Source organism: Lynx rufus, unplaced genomic scaffold, assembly GCF_022079265.1.
Source record: "Lynx rufus isolate CCGP_SWC_20201006 ecotype Redwood Valley unplaced genomic scaffold, mLynRuf1.p SCAF_3, whole genome shotgun sequence".
NCBI lineage: Eukaryota > Metazoa > Chordata > Mammalia > Carnivora > Felidae > Lynx > Lynx rufus.
In genome coordinates, this window is record NW_025814845.1 from 158447979 (window position 1) to 158464258 (window position 16280).

The 16280-nt window shown below is 51.8% G+C and overlaps 1 protein-coding gene across 1 annotated transcript in view; it reads right to left on the reverse strand.

Moving 5' to 3' along the window:
- Window positions 1–1673: 1673 nt before the first annotated feature.
- The window catches only part of FGFR1 (fibroblast growth factor receptor 1), a 50689-nt gene continuing 36082 nt past the window's right edge, over window positions 1674–16280 (reverse strand). The window contains 15 exon segments of the mRNA XM_047091335.1: window positions 1674–2730; window positions 2841–2946; window positions 3125–3262; window positions 3570–3640; window positions 3866–3988; window positions 4648–4838; window positions 5333–5443; window positions 5915–6036; window positions 6226–6394; window positions 7229–7435; window positions 9447–9591; window positions 11572–11762; window positions 12747–12870; window positions 15593–15765; window positions 16016–16099. Of these exon segments, the coding sequence (XP_046947291.1) occupies window positions 2554–2730; window positions 2841–2946; window positions 3125–3262; window positions 3570–3640; window positions 3866–3988; window positions 4648–4838; window positions 5333–5443; window positions 5915–6036; window positions 6226–6394; window positions 7229–7435; window positions 9447–9591; window positions 11572–11762; window positions 12747–12870; window positions 15593–15765; window positions 16016–16099 (2132 nt within the window). The 3' untranslated portion in view covers window positions 1674–2553.

Below are 16280 nucleotides of genomic sequence, written 5' to 3' on the forward strand. Positions count from 1 at the left end.
CGATAGTCACAGCGGCTTCACGGTCCTCGAGACAGATTTCTTGCTTCCTGAGGTTCCATCTTTCTTACTTGAGATCGATATCGTACATTAGTGGTACCGAGGGACTGATGACCCTCAGTCTGTGGCAATTAGAAAAGGTGGAAAGGCAGTATTGATGAATGCTGTGGTGGTCCCAGGCCCTAATCTTTTAACCCTCAGGAAACCAGAGATTCAGTGCCTTGACAGCACGACGTCTTCATTAGATAAACTGGATTCCTTTCCTCAGGAGACCCAATCTGGTTATCTAAGCAAAATGGCCACTTCATTTTCTCTCCGGTCAATTTTACTATCTTTTATTTGACAGCTAGCTCAGTCTCTGGGGAAATCTGTGGGTGATTTTTGAGTAGTAACAGCAAGGACATCACGGTTATCATAACAGTGCCTTCTCTTTCTCTGGCACCTTTCCCAAAGGCATCTGAAGCTCTTCACAGGTCCTCCATCCACTCACATAACATTGCTTCGAGGGAGGGCCAAGGCAGAAATTATCTGTACTTTACAAGGAAAGACACCACTCTAAGGTCTCAAAGCAAATGGTTTTAAGATCAGAAATTCATTTCCTGGCTCTTTGCACCAAATTACGCCTTCTTTAAGCATAAACACAAACTGTAACATGTTGACAGACGCATATTTACAGAGAGACACAAGGATAAGAGAGAACTTTACACAATAGTGGCCAACACCGCAGCTGCCAAAACATAGCTAGCTTAGAAAGGAGACTTAAAGCAGCAATCCCGTTTGCCCTGCAGAAATGAAAGTGAATCGAACCTTCTTTTTGTATTTAGCAATAATCCAGCAAAGAGTAAGCTTTGGGTATAGAGGCCGAGCGGTAGCAGGTTGAGTGCTAACGTTCCGAGGAGCAGGGATCCACGCGTGGAACGCAGCAATAACCAGCAGGTGGCAGAGAGAGTAAATTTCCAAGCAGCCAAAATCCAAACATTCAGAGAATTTTTTCCCTTTCCTGGGGGATGGGGTGGAGTTTGTACAGGAAGAACTATAGGAAGCCAAGATCTGTGGTAGTTCCAACACATGAAGTCGGTCACAGACACAGGAAGCACGATGTGGGGGACCGCCATGAACAGGGTAAGCCAGGAAACATGAAGCAAGGGACCCGAATGTAAAGCTGATCTTAGGTGACAAGCTTTCCCCCACATAGAAGCACAGACAAAACCACACCCACATAAAGGGGTAGATGTATATCTGGGTTTGAGTTTCTGCAGGCCCTTGGTGGAGTAATCCTTAGCTCTCCTCTTAATCACTTAGCTCTACCTCTTGGCTATTTCCCAGGGAGGCCCCCAGCTCCCCCTCTGACCCTCCAACCCCACCAACCCCATCAGTTTCCTCTGAGGAAACGATCTGTGGTTGAGGGCGGTGGGGCCTTGGCTCCGGTCCCAGCACCTCTGGTGCACTGATGGGAGGTTCCTGCCCATTACACACACATCGATGCCTTTCCAAAAGCATCGGAGGGGTAGGAGGTTTGTGGCGGAGGTCTCGGTGCAGGACCCGAGGGGAAGAGATTTAGGAGGGAACTGCAGGGAACCTGTGGCGCCCTCTGCACAGACACAGCCCCAGGGCCCCATTAGGCTCACTCCTTTTCAGCTGACATTCTTTCCCTCGTCACACAGCCCATATAAAAATGAAGCAGCAGCAATTTTTATTGAGGGACCTAAACTGAAAATAGGTTTAGAACATAATTTAAAAAAATAAAACAGCAAAAGTAGCAAAAAATATATGACCTTTTTAAAAACATTTTCCTTTTTTTTCTTTTTTCTTTGTTTTTAATATATAGCAACTGATGCCTCCCAGCCACCAGGAGCATCTTACCCAATGGGTAAATCTCTGGTAACGACCCTTTTAAAAAGACATGTAAATATATACTCAGATTTATACACTTTGTGTTTTCTTCATAGCTATGTACAAAGCCCCCAGTTTGGGGCTGGGCCCCAGGGCCACGACACTGCTCCCAGCCTTTGCCTCCCCATCCTCTGGTACCAGGTATTTGGTCAGCAAAGCGAATTAGTATCGGAATTAATAAGCCACTGGCACCATCTATCTGGAGCAGAGGTTGCCTTCAGCCGAGGCCCGGAGCACGGACCTCCCCTCACTACCGCGGTGGCCATGAGGATGAGGCCTCCGCCACCGGAACTCAGGCTTACGGGTTATTCGAAGCAGACAAAACCAACATGGGAAAGCTCAGTCAGCTCTCGCCTGCACGCCTGCTCATCTCCCACTCCCCAGCCCTCCAGGCAGTGCCAGGTGGTGGGGAGGGTCTTGGTCCAACATCTGGGAGGGAACGAAGTGGCCATGAGCAAGTACCTGCCTCTCTGCTCCTCTCTCTCACAAGCAGGTTGCGAGGAGGGGGAAGAGAGGTGAACTCCATGGGGTGAAGGCCTCAGGTAGGCAGCCGGCTCCTGCCAGCAGGAAAGGGGCAGAGGGGAAGGCAGTGAGTCCCGCAGGGAGGGGTGGGTGAGGGTTACAGCTGACGATGGAGTTGGGGGATGGGAACTGGGGTGCTAGTCAGCGCCGTTTGAGTCCGCCATTGGCAAGCTGGGCTGGGTGTCGGGGCAGACAGGGCTCCTCAGGCAACGGCTCATGAGAGAAGACGGAATCCTCCCCTGAGGAGCAGGTAGAGCTTCGGGTGTCGGGAAAGCTGGGAGAGTATTGGTCCAGGGGCATTGACAGGTCCAGATACTCCTGTGAAAGGAGACACAAAAGATCCGGCACTCTCCTCCCTGTGGTAGTGTTCATTCACAGAGATGCACCTAGTTGATGGTGGCTGAAGGTCTAGGATAGGACTGCCTCACCTGGTTGGAGGTCAAGGCCACAATGCGGTCCAGGTCTTCCACCAGCTGCTTGAAGGTAGGTCTCTGAGAGGGTACTGCATGCCAGCAATCCCGCATCATCATGTATCTGGGACAGGATTGTTGAGTCAGGGGAGGAAGGACATGTGCAGACAGATTAAAGAGCTCACAGCGAGGGGCCATGGGAGGAACCACCAGGAAGGGCTACTTGATCTACCTAAGCCCCTTTCTTCTCCCCTTCGTCCCCAGGGCCTGGCTCAGGACCTCAAGTGTCTTCCCATGCTTACAGCTCATTGGTGCAGTTACTGGGCTTGTCCATTCGATGACCCTCCTTCAGCAGCTTGAAAAGCTCCTCCACAGGCACGCCAGGATACGGGGAGCCTCCCAGAGTGAAGATTTCCCACAGGAGCACCCCAAAAGACCAGCTGTGGGTGAGCACAGAGCCACTGGGTCTTACGGGCACAGAACTCGGGCAGCCTAGAACCCTCTCCATCTCTCCACCAGCACGTCATCCTGAACCCACCCTCCCGGAGCACAAACTCTTCAGGGGGACGTCAAGGGCAGTGCTGGAGAACAGACTGGCCTTTCAACCTCTACTGAGTGAACAGAGTAGGTGCGCACATACAATGTTTCCTTCCGTTCTGAGATGGAAAGAGGACCCCCCCCCACCCCCCATCCAGAGGGGCATGCTCTATACCAAATATCCCCGGCAATCGCTTCTTTCAAACTCACACGTCACTCTGGTGGGTGTAGATCCGGTCAAACAAGGCCTCGGGTGCCATCCACTTCACAGGGAGCCGGCCCTGCAAGCAGCACGAGGGAGGTTGGGGGTGGCCCAGGACAGGGCAGCGTGGGGGCCAGCAGGGGCACACACAGGACGGGGCACACGCTCGGCTCATCCCAGCACACTGCTTCTCAAGCAGGGCTGCCTGCACTGGGTCACAGCCAGGAGATGTAAGTAGGAGGAAGCCTAACAGGGCAGAGGCCTGGGCCGAGGACCAGCGCCCAGTTCCGTCCTCAGCACTTACATTGGTTGTCTTTTTATAGTAGTCGATATGGTGGATGTCCCGAGCAAGGCCGAAGTCTGCGATCTTCATCACGTTGTCCTCTGTCACCAGGACGTTCCTGGCGGCCAGGTCTCGGTGTATGCACTGTGCAGAGATGAGGTGGGATGCGGGTGAGGGGCTGACAGTGCCCAGCTGTCTGTCAGCCTCTGGCCCAGCCGTGACGCTGCAGCAGGCAGGTGGCCCAGGTGCCTTTACAGGCCTTCTCCTGCCACACCACTTCCCCCTGACCATTCTAGTTCACTGTTAGGAGGTCCCTCTGCTCCACTTCAAAGTCAGCCATTCGAACACCTCCGGCTCCAGGCCTCTCAGTCACTTGAGCAAACCCTCCTCATGGGTCTCCTTCGCACCCGGAAAGGCGGAACCTGGACGCTTCTGTCCAGTCTGTGTAGGTGTGTGCTCTCAAACAAAGCATCCGTTTACCAAGCACTAGAACTGTAGTTAACGATATCATGAACGACTTCATTTTACCCACAACATAGGACTCCCCATTCTTACTCTACATTTGGAGATACGTAAGTAGCTGCACAGAAAAGGGGCAGTGTGCACGGATCAGAACTTTACCCTGTGTGACCAGAAGGCCACTAGGCTCTCCTGACGACGTCCATGAGAGCCGCAGACAGCACAGGGAAGCGGTGCTGCAGACATCTATGACCCCACCAGAGGATTAAAAGTCATCAACTGGAGTGCAAGGAGGGCTCTGTTCCCACCCCAACTTCACCCAGGGGAACCTTCTGGTGCCACACCTTCTTGGAGGCGAGATACTCCATGCCTCGGGCCACCTGATAGGCGCAGGAGACCAGGTCCTTGGAAGAGAGCTGCTCCTCTGGGTTGTGGCTGGGGTTATAACAGTACTCCAGCCCCGGGGGCCGCCGGGCCTGCAGGTATTCCCGTAGGTTGCCTTTGGAGGCATACTCCACGATGACGTACAAAGGACCTGGGAGCACGGGGATGGACAGGCCATCAGGGTGGGCAGGCAGGTGCTCTGGGTCAGCTCCACCCTGAGGAAACCCCACCCCCAACTGCACACCATGTGTCTGTCCTCCAATCCTAACTGCACCTCTAGGGAGCCTGGGAAATTCAGTCCACTACCCAAAGAAAGCTAGGGAAGTGGTTCTTCCTAGCATACACTAGGAAGTTCCTGAGCCAAGCTGGGTTGGGGGAGGGAGGTAAGAGCCCTAATTGAGACCACAAGGACTCACCTGGTTCTATCCACACGCTGTTCTCAGATGAGCACCAACAGGCACAAGCCCAGCCCCCCGAGAGGTGACTCCCAACTGCTGCTAAGCTGGCCCCCGTTCCCTCAGTGTAGCTGAGATGCCTGCTCACTGATCCCCCCAGCTCGTGATCTCCTCCCCGACAGACCCTGTTATCCGTGGGAGGCCCGGGTTCCCGGCTGGGGTGGGAGAGCCGGCCTGGCTTAGCGCCTACCGTCCTGCGTGCAGGCCCCCAGCAGGTTGATGATGTTCTTGTGCTTCCCGATCATCTTCATCATCTCCATTTCTGAGATCAGGTCTGACAGGTCTTTCTCTGTTGCGTCCGCTTTACACATAAACCAGAAGGGCATGAGACCCATTTATGTGGGAAGGAGGACAAGAGGAGGAAAGCTAAGGGAGAGGGGATGAGGTGTATGCTCGAGGAGTCCCTGTCCTCCGGACTGGCTTCTCTCCTCCCTGTTTCACACCCAAATCTATTTTCCCTTCCCTCTTCTGAGAGCGGTTGTTGGCAGTGTGTGCTAACAAGTGGGACGGAGGATATGATAAGAAAAACCAGCCGGCAGCGAGATCTAGAATAAACACCTGGCCACCACCCAGACTGACGCCGAGGAACAAAGTGAGATCATGGCAATCTCAGGGTACGGAATGCCCCTCCACTCCCAGGAGACGCCAAGCAGGCAGTGCAGCCAGCGTGGACGGTGAAAGAGCACCGGAGAGTGTGTTCTATTTGGCCCAAGGTAACAGTTTGCTCGGAAAAGGAAGGGATTGTTTTTGCAAGGACAGAAACATCACTTACACTTCAACATCTTCACAGCCACTTTGGTCACACGGTTGGGTTTGTCCTTGTCCAGCCCGATGGCCTCTGCCAACACCACCTGCCCAAAGCAGCCCTCTCCCAGGGGTTTGCCTAAAACCAGCCTTTTAGGAAAACAAAGGGTGGTGTGAGTCAGGACTGGTAAAGTTCAGGCCTTGAGAGGGCACCCCCTTTCCACCTGTCCATATTCCACCTGACTGAGAACAGAAGTGTCAGCTATGATTTCTGGAGGCATCTGGTATACCTTCACTCCAAGCAGGGGACTTCCTCAGAAGTTGAAGTTAGAATATTACCTGTCTCGAGGCAGCTCCCAGCGTGGGTCTTCAGGAAGCTCATATTCAGAGACCCCAGCCAGCATGGGGGTTCCGCTAGAGGAGAGACGTGAGGGCCGAACCAGCAGAACCCCAGAGTTCATGGAGGCACTAGAATCAGCCGACACCTACAGGGAAGCGTGGGGTCACCCTTCTAGCGAGGATAGGGTGGGGGGTTGGGGGGACTGAGCAGCAGCAGCAAGTTCCTACAACTCTTAGGGCTTTCCACCAACATGGCAGAAGTATCTGGTATCTGATGTTCCTTCTCTAACACAGAGTGACAGAAAGACCACAAAAGGTCTGAAGGCCTAAGTTCTAAAACTAATTTTTGCCACCGGCCAGCCTTCTATGTTCACTTACCTTCAACACAAACAGACCAAGTCTACCTCTTCCAGACTGATTATTTTATAACTTACTATTGCAACCACAATTCTATTCCTGTTCCCATTCTTTGTGAAAACCCTGCCTCAAATTATGGATTCCTAACCCCCAAAGCACCTTCCAGAATTAGCACCGCTCTGAATGAATGTTCCCTCTCTTCCACACGCCTTCACCCTCTGTTCCATTTCCTTGGACAAGAGGAGGTTGGCATCCTGGAGAGGAGAGAGAGGCATCCTGGCACCTGACTCAGGCCCTCTTCTCTACTCTGTATCTTTGCACCTGTAGCTGGCCCTCAGGGACAGTTCAAAAGTGCAATATCAGATGCACATTCAGCCTGGCTAGGGCCTTCTCCCAAACCATGTGCTGGAGGAGCAGGGGGCTCGCAGTTCTGGTACGGTAGGTGTACGGAATCCATGGGCTAGCACAGCCTGGAACCCAACTCTGGAACACTTAGGACATTCCACTGCCTCTGGCCCAGAAGCTAGAAAGCAAAGCTGGAAGCGGTAGGTTGGGGACAGAGGAGGGCAGGGCATCAGAATCCTGGAGAAGCCCCTGAGGGCACAGGAAGGAAAGGTGATATAGAGCGTGCAAATCCCCTATCTACTTTCTGTTACCTGTCTGCGCAGAGGGATGCTCTTGGCCAGCTTGTGCACGGCCATCTGGCTGTGGAAGTCGCTCTTCTTGGTGCCACTCTTCATTTTGTAGATGATGACAGACCCCACCATGCAGGAGATGAGGAAGGCCCCCGTGCAGTAGATGATGATCTCCAGGTACAGGGGCGAGGTCATCACCGCCGGCCTCTCTTCCAGGGCTGAGTCAGTGTGAACACCATGTTAGCAGGCGTGTTAGCAATGCGCTAGGCTTCCAGCTTCATAAGAAAAACAACCCCCATCTCCTTTCCTCTGAGAATTTTCAGGGCAGAGAATGAACCAAGCCAGGTCCTAGCTGGGACTGTGGTCCAGCATGGAGCAGATCAGATATCCTACCATCTTTGAGTCTTCCTGATCCTGACTTGGATCCCACAAGAGGGATGGATTAGAACCATCTTGTTACTTGAGGCCCATCCTCATTCATTCGGTCAGGAGCCTGCCTCGTTCAGTGGAACCACTGGGCTCGGTGGGTACCAGGTACGCAACAAGGACCTTCTCAGTCGCCTCATGGAAACATGGCCCTTCTCCGCAGGGCCCCAGCATTGTGTGCCTACACCTATCACATGCGACACAAGGAACCATCTGTCTTTGGTCCCTGACAGCCCATGAGCACCCTGAGGGCAGGGGCCCGGCGCCTTGTTCATCTCCACGTGCCACAGCGCCTAGCATATAGCAACACTCACGTAACGAGAACAAGAGGGGAGGGAAAGGAGGACCCCAGTCGGTGTCCTGACCATTCCTCACCTCTTGCCTATTTCACCTGCGCCAGGTCAGACCTGCAAATATTCCTACCTACATGCCTAGCTGAACCATAGGCAGAACTAACTGCATTTCCAACCATGTCTGGGCTGCTTGAGATGAGAACGTAAACTTTGCTGCACTTTGTAAGAATTCTACTCACAGGCCCTAACTCCTGAAACTGAATGAGGACATGGGGTGGGGGTGGGGGGTGGGGGGGAAGAAGGTACTGTTGTATTGTCATCTCCCACTTTCCATTTAGAACGCAGCCTGTTTCCCACAGAAGCCCATCCAGCTGAACCCACCCTTCCCTCGCATACGAAGCCGAAGCCGAAGCCAGGGGGCTTCACAGGACACTCCTTCGCCACCAGCAGGAACGCCCCTCTTCCTTGCATGGCTTTCCTCCCAACCCTCCCCTTCCAAAGACCCCAGCCAGCCACAGAGGCCGGCATGCTGGGGACCTCCCCAGAGAGGCACTAGGTGTGACCCCAGACAGAGCCCCAAGGGACTCCCGAGCCTGACGAGGAGACAGCAGAGCTGATAATAAGAGGAAGTGTTTCTGTTTTTCTCTTTTCCCAATATGGACGGACGAAGACAAGTGACTGGGAGCACACACGGGACAAAGACAGTGACAGGGTAAAAACAGAACGCTTCTCCCCTGAAGGAGGGGTGTTCTCAGACCCTGCTGGGCGAGCAGGGCAGAGGAAGATGGAGGGAGAGAGAGGAGGGCAGCGTCAGCGGCAACAGGAGCGGCACAGCCCCCAGACCCACGTGCAGGACACTCGAGAAGCAGCGATGGGCAGCCCACCACCTGAGCAGGCCGCAGGCTCCTTCCTTCCCAGCCCCACACACAGACCTCCCCTCTTGAGAGGAGAAACGTCAGTAGCCCAAGAGGATAAGGGGGCACCACCGCGTCCCAGGCGGCCTTACTTTATTCAGAGCTCAAGTTCACTCATGTGGATGGAACCTCTCCTCCAAGATCAGAGGATGGCGGGGTGGGCTAGCACTGTTCTCTGTAAGCAACAAGCCCCCCTTTACAGAATGCCTACATTTGCTGAGGGGAGGCATGGGCCCGAGACTTGCGGAGCCAGCAAAAAAGGATCGGACAAATTGGGGAAGGCTGCTGGACCCAAGGAGGGAAGGAGCCTGGCCGGCAGGAGAGCCCGGCTGCAGGTTAACTCCAGATCCCACGCATGCATCGCACTGGCCAAGGGGAGAGGCAGACGCAGGCATAGAGGTGGGAGGCCTCCGTGTTCCTGCAAAACGAGGACAGATCCTATGTGAGCTGAGAGGATTCGACACTCAAGGTTGGACAACCTGCCAGGGCCATTCCTCTACCTCTCCTGGCTCTGTGTCTCCACCAGCCCCACAATGCATGCTCCCCCCGTGCCCGTGGCGAGGGCAGGACATCGAGAGGAGAAGTACAGTGTATACCTTCCAAAACGGTCAACCATGCAGAGTGATGGGACAGTCCGATAGAGTTACCCGCCAAGCACGTATACTCCCCCGCGTCCTCAAAGGAGACATTCCTTAAGTGAAGCACTTCCATCTCTTTGTCGGTGGTGTTAACTCCGGCAGTCTAGAAGAGACAACGGAAGCAAAATGGACAAGCACAGGACATGAGACCTCTAAGAGACACACAGGAAGGGAGGGAGGAAGAGAAGGGGGGAAAAACCGGAGGAAGAAATGCTCCCCAGCGTCTCCTTTGCAACAAGGAACAAACAAAAACCACCAGGCAGCGAGACCTGTTAGAGGAAGACAGTGAAACCCTGAGGGAGGGACTCCGCAGACCTGAGACGACGCTGGCTGGTTACAACCCTTCACCAGACGCTGGCAGCCCCTGGCCCATCCAAGCATGCGGGCGGGCAGTGGGCAGCATGGAGAAATGGGGCCCGACGGCGGGGGGGTGCTGTTTGGTTTCTGGTAAAGAAAGTCAGAGGGCACACACAGGAGGGATGGAAGGGTGCTGCAATCACACGTACACACACACGTACATGCACACACGCACGCGCACACACACACACACACACACACACACACACACACACACACACACGCGTGCACGTGGCCTGCCAGTTTGCAAGGGGACATCTGGCCCCTTCTCCACCATTCAAACCTCAGTCTGTAGCATCATTCACCACGCAGCCAGGCTGTCCCCACAAGTACGCACATAGCTAAGGAGGACACAGAAGGCACAGAGGGAGCAGACACCAACACAGTACCAAACCAAAGCAGCCTCCCAGGCCGGGTATTTTTCCATGGCTCTGGGCTCTAGAAATACAGCAGGATAACAGGGAGAGTTGGGTGCTGGCTTCCCCATCTGCCCCAGCAGCTTGGGGCCTGAATCAAACTCCCAGCACACGGCCCCATCCATCTTCCCATTACCTTTTGCCACAGGTCTGGTGACAGTGAGCCACGCAGACTGGTTAGCTTCACCAATATAATTGGAAACCTTACACACATACTCCCCGCTCTGGGCCTCTGTCACATTGAACAGGGTCAGCACCTCCGCATCCGAGCTATTAATCCCCGAATGCTAGAACAAACCAACGACAAGCCAGTCAGTGGGGCAAACACTGAGACGTGGCCACACTTGCTCCCATGTAACATTAAGGCAGGCCCAGGGAGCTAAGGCGAGGGAGACGTTAGTGAGATTTGTCATTTCTCTTTTTAGTAGGACAAAACAAGTTGACTTCAAAGGCCCAAAGCATCTGACTGAAAAATAAGCTTTAAACAAAACAAAACAAATCGCTGCCCCCAATCAAACATTCTGTGTTAAACTCACTCCTCCAGGTCTAGGCCAGGGATTGTGAATGGAGACTGTGGCCAAGGGCCAAGGCCACGGCCTCATCTCCTTCACAGCAGGCTTCAGCACCAATAGTGAAGAAAAGGGATAGCCAGTAAAACTCTGGGACGGCCAAGCCAGGGGAGGATGAGGTCTAACTCTGGGACCAGGAGGTAAACCACGTTCCCAGCTTCTGGTTACTTCTTGTTGTGAGATCCACTGGGGAATTAGGTAATTACCTTCCCTGGATTAGTGGAGCATTCAGGGACAATGTAAGTCTGGGATTGAGAGGAAAAAAGGAAGAAAATGCCATTATTCCTGATGCTGTTTAGAATTTACCTGTGGCATTTGCTTTTCCAACTCTACCTAAGAGTCGTGACCTTATCATCCATTCACTCACTTGCCAGAAAGGACAGGACTTGGGAAATAGGGCAGAATCTGGGAGACATTTGCTGGAAAGGCTTTGGTCCCAGGCAATGTTAAGTCAGGAGTACAAAGGCCTTTCTTGAGTAGCTGACCCCAAAACCTGAGCAAAGTCACTCTCAAAGCTCTTTAGAAACTAGTGATGCCCACCCCACCCCCTGTCCTCTGTTCCCATTGCACCTCTACTCTGTGACCTGTCACTAATTCTGGGGAATGTGGCTAGGTCCCTATTGAAAAGGATAAGGGATGGGTCCCAATCGCCGGCGCTGAGCCTGACCACAGCAACTGGGGCCCCAGGAGATGCAGGAGACCTTCCCAGACCCAGCCCATGGAGACTAGGGCAAAGATTACCTTCAAGATCTGGACATAAGGCAGGTTGTCTGGACCAATCTTACTCCCATTCACCTCGATGTGCTTTAGCCACTGGATATGGGGCTGTGGGTCACTGTACACCTTACACATGAACTCCACATTGCTGCCCAGGGCCACTGTCTTGTTGGCAGGCAACCCCGCCTGCAGGATGGGCCGGTGAGGGGACCGCTCTGTGGAGGAAGGGAGAGGAGAGGCTCGTCAGGCTCTGCCATGGCCTGCTCCTGGCTGGGATGCTGACAGAGCATTTCCAGTCTCTGCTGAGCCTTAGCCCCTTGACCCTGAGCTGGAAGAAGAGAAGGGACACTCTCTCCTCAGGTCTTAAGCTGTTAGGAACCTCCTCCCCAGGGCAGTGCACCCATTTTCCCAGGCACCAGAAGTCCCTCTTGCCTAAATGGAGACCCTATAACTTAGTCACACTCCCAGACCTAACTATAAAAATTAGAGAGTCACTTAGACTTGCTATTCAAAGCGTGGTCCAAGAACAGCATCCCCAGCAGCACTTAAAGAGTCCACTAGCAATGCCAAATCTCAGGTCCTATCCCCCTCGGACCAGAAGCTTCTTTTTATACCATATCTGCAAAGCCAAGACAGAATGCTAGCTGAGAAACTCTTCACCTTAAGATCTCTAGGGAATGAGATTCAGAGTCTCCGGAAGGAAGAGGCTGCAGTAACAGCACCTAGAGGCAGGGACTACGTCCTTCCTAGTGCTTCCTGTGATGCCCTGCACGGGTCTGCAGTTTTACATTAATGAGGTCTCTGATTCTGGGCCTCAGTCTGCTCTTCTGTAGGGTGGGAGTGACAGTGCGGACCTCGCAGGGCCCGTGAGAACGGCCGGGTATAATGCACCCAGCAGGCTGCCGGCCCTGAAGCAGCAGCAGCTGCCTGTGTATCTGCTATGTGACACCCTCCCCAGGCAGCCCTTGCAGGAGACCAGCCACAGCACCTTTCACCTTACAGTGAGTCACAGAACTGTCCAATCCTCTCAACCATTTACAGGTAAGAAAAATGTACAAATGACTTATGGAAAAGCTGCTTAAGGTGACAGAGCTAGTAAACGCCAATGACCTGTAAGTAAACCTGGACCCCACGGCTGTTTTCTCAACGCCCTGCTCTTTCCTCTAAGCTCCTTAACCTTGTTGCCACTGCCCTCTTACCCACGACGTCGAGCTGGTAGGTGTGGTTAATGCTGCCATACTCATTCTCCACAATGCAGGTGTAGTTGCCCTTATCAGAAGGCACTACGGAGTCCATTATGATGCTCCAGGTGGCGTAACGGACCTGGGGGAAAACATGCCAATAGCTCCATCGCGAGTCTGGAGGAAAATGGAGGCAGAAGCCACGGGAGGCACTGGCACCCTGTGCCACTTACCCTCCAATCACAGCCCAGAACACACGGCCCACACAGCAAAACGAGCCAGGACAGGGCAGACGGCCACCCTGGTCCAAGTTCGGGGAAAGAATATATCAGGCAAGCTGGCAGGTGGGTATGAGAAACTCTGGAAGTCTGCCCGCAACAGCCAGGGCCATCCATGATCTGGACCTATGTGCCTCCTGCACACTCCCCAATGCACTGGGAGCTTTCCACTCTGCGCCTCTGTTCGTGTCCTGGGCCGGAAGGGCTCCCTGCAAAGAGTTCTGCCCTGTCTGCTCTTGACCTCTCCTTTCAAAAACCATCTCCTCCAGCTCAACCTGGGTCAGAATGGTTCTCACTCCTGTGGCCCTGCTGAAGCACTGATCACAGTCTGCTTTTTGCAGCAGTGTTCAAGGACATCTGCCTTCCTACCAGGCTGGAAATTCTTTGTGGGCAGGAATGCTGCCTTGTACCATGGCAGTGCCTTGCAAGTGTCTGGTAAATTAATTTACAGTTTCTCCTATTTTTCCTGATTTTTAAGAAACATTTTACTTTTTTTAGATTTATTTATTTATTTTGAGAGAAAGAGAGCGTGAGCAGGAAAGGGGCAGAGAGAGAAGGAAAGAGAATCCCAAGCAGGCTCTGCACTGCCAGCACAGGGACTGACGTGGGGCCAAAACTCCTGAACTGTGAGATCATGACCTGAGCTGAAACCAAGAGTCAGACGCTTAACTGACTGAGCCACCCAGGTGCCCCTAACGATTTTACCTTTTTAAGTAATCTCTACACCTAATGTGGGGCTCAAACTTACAACTCTGAGATCAAGAGTCATATGCTCCACTAAATGAGCCAGCCAGGCTCCCCGGACCTCTGCTTTTCTTATACAAGATTAATGGGGAAAGAGCAGCTAGGTGAAATGGGATATAAGGGTGATCAGGGAGTCTAAAGAAGAGATTAGGATGAAGTTCTTCCTAGAAACAAAGATGGGTAAAAGATACAAACAGACAATTCACACAGCAGGAAACGGAAATCACTCATTAACATATGAAAATTCTAAGTTTGTTAATAAGCAAAAAAATGCACAAGAGAACAATGAGATACTTTCATCTAAGTTGTTGGCTCAGGTATGGTGAGCTTGTCATTCTTGTACTCTGCTATGGGAAGATGAATCAATCTTCCCTTTTAGGAAAGTAATTGTTACCACAATAAAATTGAATTAAAAAAATAAAATCACACCCAACTCATTACATCATACTCCATTAAAGCAAATGTCACAATAATTAAAATTTTGTATCTTCCTGTTTTACTTAGAGCTCTACTTGTCCAGCCAGTACACCTTCTGAAAAGACATGTGCTCAAGAAATGTTCATAAAGGGCCCCTTGGGTGGCTCAGTTGATTAAGCATCCAACTCTTGATTTATTTAGGCTCTGGTCATGATCTCCCAGGTTCATGAGTTCAAGCCCCGCATTGGGCTCTGTGCTGATGGTGCAGAGCCTGCTTGGGATTCTCTCTCTCTGCCTCTCCCCCACGCACATGCGCACACGCGCACTTCCTCTCTCTCAAAATAAATAAAACTTTTTTTTTTTTATAGAATTTTTTTTTTCAACGTTTATTTATTTTTGGGACAGAAAGAGACAGAGCATGAACGGGGGAGGGGCAGAGAGAGAGGGAGACACAGAATCGGAAACAGGCTCCAGACTCTGAGCCATCAGCCCAGAGCCTGACGCGGGGCTTGAACTCACGGACCGCGAGATCGTGACCTGGCTGAAGTCGGACGCTTAACCGACTGCACCACCCAGGCGCCCCAATAAAACTTTTTTTAAAAAAGAAATGTTCACATAATAAAAAAATAAATGATTAAAATTATCTAATTACCAGGGGGAAATAAGGTAATGGGGAATACGCATCAAGGGCTTAAAAAAATGCTTATACTTTGATCTAGTAAACTTCACTTCTAGCAATCTGTCTTAGGGAAGAATATTTTAAAACACCAACAAAGATTTATGAATAAAGATATTCACTACAGCACAATGCATAATAGTGAAAAATCAGAAAATAACTAGTATGACAATGTATGTCATCAAGTTATGGACATTTTAATAATGAAATATTGTGCAGCCATGAAAAATTATCTACCGAACACATGGCAGAAGACACGTGCTGTAATGTTAACAAGGGAAAGAAATTCTACACACATTGCGATTAACTATGCAAAAACCAGACACATAAGAAAAAAGACTGAAAAGATTAAAATTTTTTTTTAATTTTTTTTTTTTTTTTTTTTGAGACAGCGCGCGCGCACGCGTGTGCAAGCAAGCAGGGGAGGAGCAGAGAGGAGACACAGAATCTGAAGCAGGCTTCGGGCTCTGAGCTGTCAGCACAGAGCCCGACATGGGGCTCGAACTCACAAACCGTGAGGTCATGACCTGAGTCAAAGTCGGACGCTTAACCGACTGAGCCACCCAGGCGCCCCAAGACTGAAAAGATTTTGAAGCTTCATTTGAAGTTTTTATATTTGAAATTCTTCTAAGGCACACTACTTTTATAGTTAGAAAGCATTACTTTAAACCATTAATGCCACATAATAAGGATTTTCTAAGTAGATTTTTTCATTCATCTTACATTAACTTCCATACATACACACGTACCTTATAGCCTCCAATCCTGTGGTCAGGTTTGAATTCTTTGCCATTTTTCAACCAGCGCAGCGTGGGGTTAGGAGTCCCACTAGAAGGACATTTGAACTTCACAGTCTTGGCAGCTGGCACCGCGTGCAATTTCTTTTCCATCTTTTCTGGGGATGTCCAGTATGGAGCCACGGCTACCCAGGGAAAGCCAAGAGAGACAGGCAGGGGCCAGTCAGGCTCAGGAGCAGGGGCCCAGGCCAGGACCTGGAGGTGTCCCCAACACTGTAAACAGTGCCCGCACTAATCAGGGCGCCCAAAGGATCCCATGACCCCATGTGCCCTCTTCTCCCCTTCTCCAAACAATCATCTAAGCCTCCCCCTTCCCACTCAAACCCAAGGCCCGGCCCGAAGGCAGTAAGGTAGGAAACAGTGTCTCACGCATACGGTTTGGTTTGGTGTTATCTGTCTCTTTCTCCTCTGAAGAGGAGTCATCATCATCGTCGTCGTCCTCCGAGGAGGGGAGAGCATCTATGGGAAGAAGGGGGCACTGAGGTCTCTTCAAGGGAAAAGGGCTCACTAGATTTCCATCCATATCAACAGCCAGCCATGAACATAAAGGCCAGTCCAGTTACAGAACGAATGCATCTGGAACCCCCCAGTCCCATTCCACCCTTAGTGACAGTCTCTCTGTGGGACAGAAATGGTTTAA